This window comes from Lipotes vexillifer, unplaced genomic scaffold (assembly GCF_000442215.2).
Source record: "Lipotes vexillifer unplaced genomic scaffold, Lipotes_vexillifer_v1.1 scaffold753, whole genome shotgun sequence".
In the NCBI taxonomy this organism is placed as follows: Eukaryota; Metazoa; Chordata; class Mammalia; order Artiodactyla; family Lipotidae; genus Lipotes; species Lipotes vexillifer.
In genome coordinates this window covers 1508181-1512303 of record NW_006783618.1, presented here as the reverse complement: position 1 = coordinate 1512303, position 4123 = coordinate 1508181, and the positions used below count along the sequence as shown (strand labels likewise).

The window sequence follows — 4123 nt, the reverse complement described above, 5'->3', positions numbered from 1 at the left end:
CCCGCGTCTCCTGCATCGGCAGGCGGACTCTCAAGCACTGCGCCACCAGGGAAGCCCTAATAATACTTCTTTAGAGAATTATTGGAGAGTAAAATTCAATTCACCAAGTGTTTATTGAGTGCTTTCTCTGTACCAGGCACTGTTCTAAGTATTTTACATGCCTGAACCACAACTTGAGAAGGCAATACTGTCATTATTTCCATTTTGCATAGGAGGAACTAAAGCACAGAGAGGATAAATGATTTGGCCAAGGTGACACAGCTGATAAGAGGCAGACCTGGGATTGGAACCCGTGAAGTCTGGCTCCAGAATACGCATCCTTAGTCACAAAGCCACATGATATCAATAGGGATCCAACCAATAAGAGTTGCATTAGAGTCATCACGTACAGAAGGAACAAGGGCAGATGTGCAACAGTGAGTCAGTAAGTCAGTCAACAAACCTTTGGAGTGCCTACTATGTGCCAGCTCAGTTTAAGCTCTGGGAACAGAGTGGCCAATAAGAACAGACGACTCCTGCCCTCAAGAAGTTTCTATTCTGTTGGGGTTGGGGACTGTGTGTGTGTGTGTGTGTGTGTGCGTGTGGGGGCACAAAAAACAAAAAAAATAACTCCAGGAACTAAGTGCTAGGAAAAAATAAACTGGGTTAGTGGGAAGAGAGTGTCTGGAGCACTGCTTTAGCAAGGGTGATTGGGAAAGTCTCTCTGAGGAGATGACGTCTGAATTGAGACCTGAACGATAAGGAGGATACAGCCATACAAAGTGCTAGGAGAAGATTATTCCAACCAGGAGTAGCCCGTGCAAAGGCCCTGAGACAGCACTGTCCAGAGCAAAAGGAACACCAGTGCGGCTGGGGCACAAGAACAAGGGGGAGAGAGGTTAAGTGACTTCCCTGGGACTCTGGGCAATTAATGGGGAGCGAGTCCCCCTCAGCTGCTAGCTCTGCTTGTTTCACTGCCCCACGCTGCAGCCAGGCTGTGTTTGTGTGAGTCACTCAGGGAGTGGGGAAATTAACTCGGTGTCTCACATCCAGCGTTATAAGAGATGAAATGAATAACATGGGATAGGATAGGACAGGGCAATACAATAGATCACAGTGCACAGGTAGTAACGATAAGTATTATTTTGTGAAATTGGTTTCAATCATATATGAGTTATATATTTATGGGCTATTTATATACAGGTTATTGTGTAACGTATTTCTTACTTGGGGTCATAAGTGAAAAAAAGTCTGAAACACATTTCTAGATCCCGCGTCTCCTGCATCGGCAGGCGGACTCTCAAGCACTGCGCCACCAGGGAAGCCCTAATAATACTTCTTTAGAGAATTATTGGAGAGTAAAATTCAATTCACCAAGTGTTTATTGAGTGCTTTCTCTGTACCAGGCACTGTTCTAAGTATTTTACATGCCTGAACCACAACTTGAGAAGGCAATACTGTCATTATTTCCATTTTGCATAGGAGGAACTAAAGCACAGAGAGGATAAATGATTTGGCCAAGGTGACACAGCTGATAAGAGGCAGACCTGGGATTGGAACCCGTGAAGTCTGGCTCCAGAATACGCATCCTTAGTCACAAAGCCACATGATATCAATAGGGATCCAACCAATAAGAGTTGCATTAGAGTCATCACGTACAGAAGGAACAAGGGCAGATGTGCAACAGTGAGTCAGTAAGTCAGTCAACAAACCTTTGGAGTGCCTACTATGTGCCAGCTCAGTTTAAGCTCTGGGAACAGAGTGGCCAATAAGAACAGACGACTCCTGCCCTCAAGAAGTTTCTATTCTGTTGGGGTTGGGGACTGTGTGTGTGTGTGTGTGTGTGTGCGTGTGGGGGCACAAAAAACAAAAAAAATAACTCCAGGAACTAAGTGCTAGGAAAAAATAAACTGGGTTAGTGGGAAGAGAGTGTCTGGAGCACTGCTTTAGCAAGGGTGATTGGGAAAGTCTCTCTGAGGAGATGACGTCTGAATTGAGACCTGAACGATAAGGAGGATACAGCCATACAAAGTGCTAGGAGAAGATTATTCCAACCAGGAGTAGCCCGTGCAAAGGCCCTGAGACAGCACTGTCCAGAGCAAAAGGAACACCAGTGCGGCTGGGGCACAAGAACAAGGGGGAGAGAGGTTAAGTGACTTCCCTGGGACTCTGGGCAATTAATGGGGAGCGAGTCCCCCTCAGCTGCTAGCTCTGCTTGTTTCACTGCCCCACGCTGCAGCCAGGCTGTGTTTGTGTGAGTCACTCAGGGAGTGGGGAAATTAACTCGGTGTCTCACATCCAGCGTTATAAGAGATGAAATGAATAACATGGGATAGGATAGGACAGGGCAATACAATAGATCACAGTGCACAGGTAGTAACGATAAGTATTATTTTGTGAAATTGGTTTCAATCATATATGAGTTATATATTTATGGGCTATTTATATACAGGTTATTGTGTAACGTATTTCTTACTTGGGGTCATAAGTGAAAAAAAGTCTGAAACACATTTCTAGATCTCAATGGGTCCAGCCTGCTTTCGGGTTTGAAAAGCACTGCTGATGGAGCCTCCTGAGAATGTTCACCTTTCCCTGCAGCCTCCCATTCTGCCTGTCATTCTGTCTGAACTCCGAGAATACAGGCTTCTTAGGTATCTGGCCCGAGTCAAACTGAGAATTGCATGAGGAGGAAAACTCAATTCTGAACCGAAACCAAAAGGACAAGTGGCAGTGTACTCCAGGCTCTGCAGGACCCCCTCTGTTGGAGCAGTACCTCCTGAACCCCTGGCCTCCCATGGCCACACTGGGGCGGGTTCCTGCAGGTGACCCTCCCACCCCTCACTCTACGCCCTCCTCCCCAGGTCTTCAAGAAGCCCAGTCCCTTCAGCCTCGTCAGCCAGCTTTCCTGCCCAGAGACCCAAGACACCATTCATCCCCTCGATGAGCAGGCCTTCCCCAAGGTGTCCCCAGAGCTGAGGAACTCGGAGCTGCACGGCAGCACGGACAGTGGCTTCAGCAGTACCAAGCCATCCCTGCAGACTGATGAGCCCCAGTTCCACCTCCCTGCCCCCCACCCCCTGGCTGGGGGTACTTTGGGGAAGGGGGCGACCCAGTTGCTGGAAAACAGCTGCAGTAGCGGCAGCAGCAAAAGTACAGACAGCGGGATCTGCTTGCAGGAGCCCAACCTGAGTCCTGGCACGGAGCCCAGCTGGGAGCCGCAGGTGGGGAGCGACAGCCAGGACCAGCTTGACAGTGGCATTGGCCTGGTCCAGAACCCTGAGGGGCAGCCTGAGGATGTTCAGGGTGGCTCAGCTTTGGACCATGTTAGTCCCCTGGGATCGGAGGTGGCTGCGGGAGAAGACCCAGCTGCAGGGGCCTTCCAGGGCTACCTGAAGCAGACCCGGTGCCCAGAGGGGAGGGCAGCCGAGGCAGGCGGCCTGGAAGAGGAGTCCTCCTCAACAGCTGGCCTTGGCCCCAGATTCAGGACATGTGTGGATGCTGAGGCGGACTGGCCTCTACCAGCCCTGGCCAAGGGCTATTTGAAACAGGACCCCCCAGAAATGACTCTCACTCCCTCAGGGGCCCCAGCTGGACAGTGGAACCCACCAACTGAGGACTGGTCACTCCTGGGCTTGACCAGCTGTGGTGACCTTGGAGCATCTGACTGGAGCTTTGCTCATGATCTTGCCCCTCTGGACTGTGTGGCAGCCCCAGGCGGTCTCCTGGGCAGCTTTGACTCAGACCTGGTCGCCCTGCCACTGATCTCCAGCCTGCACTCAAGTGAGTGACTCAGGCCAGAGGGCTGCTTTTGGTTTCCGCTGCACCCTGCCTGGACCCAGAGGGGCCCCAGGGGATGAAAGTGAAGCACGAGGCCAGTCTGAGCACTTTTCTGCAAGCGTAGTGAGGCCAGCGCCAGGCCCGGTAAGTGTCCAGGGCAGGAGGAAACTAACCTAGCACAGGGTACATATGTGGCATTGGCCTCCTCTGCAGATGGGGCCCTGCAGACCCTGGCGGAGCTGAGAAGGGCAGGGCAGAGATCTCCACCTCCTTGGGACACTTCCCATATTGTAAAGGACTACTTGCTCAGGGGAGTCATGGGGCTTTTTGGAGTTGTGGTGAGGCCACCAGGCTGAAGTCAGCTCAG

The 4123-nt window shown here is 51.1% G+C and overlaps 1 protein-coding gene across 1 annotated transcript in view; it reads left to right on the top strand.

Annotated features, from left to right (window-relative positions):
- Window positions 1–3873, top strand: part of IL10RA (interleukin 10 receptor subunit alpha) — a 13980-nt gene extending 10107 nt beyond the window's left edge. The window contains exon 7 of the mRNA XM_007456332.1: window positions 2841–3873. Within this exon, the coding sequence (XP_007456394.1) occupies window positions 2841–3767 (927 nt within the window). The 3' untranslated portion in view covers window positions 3768–3873. The remainder of the gene's footprint in view (window positions 1–2840) is intronic.
- Window positions 3874–4123: the final 250 nt, after the last annotated feature.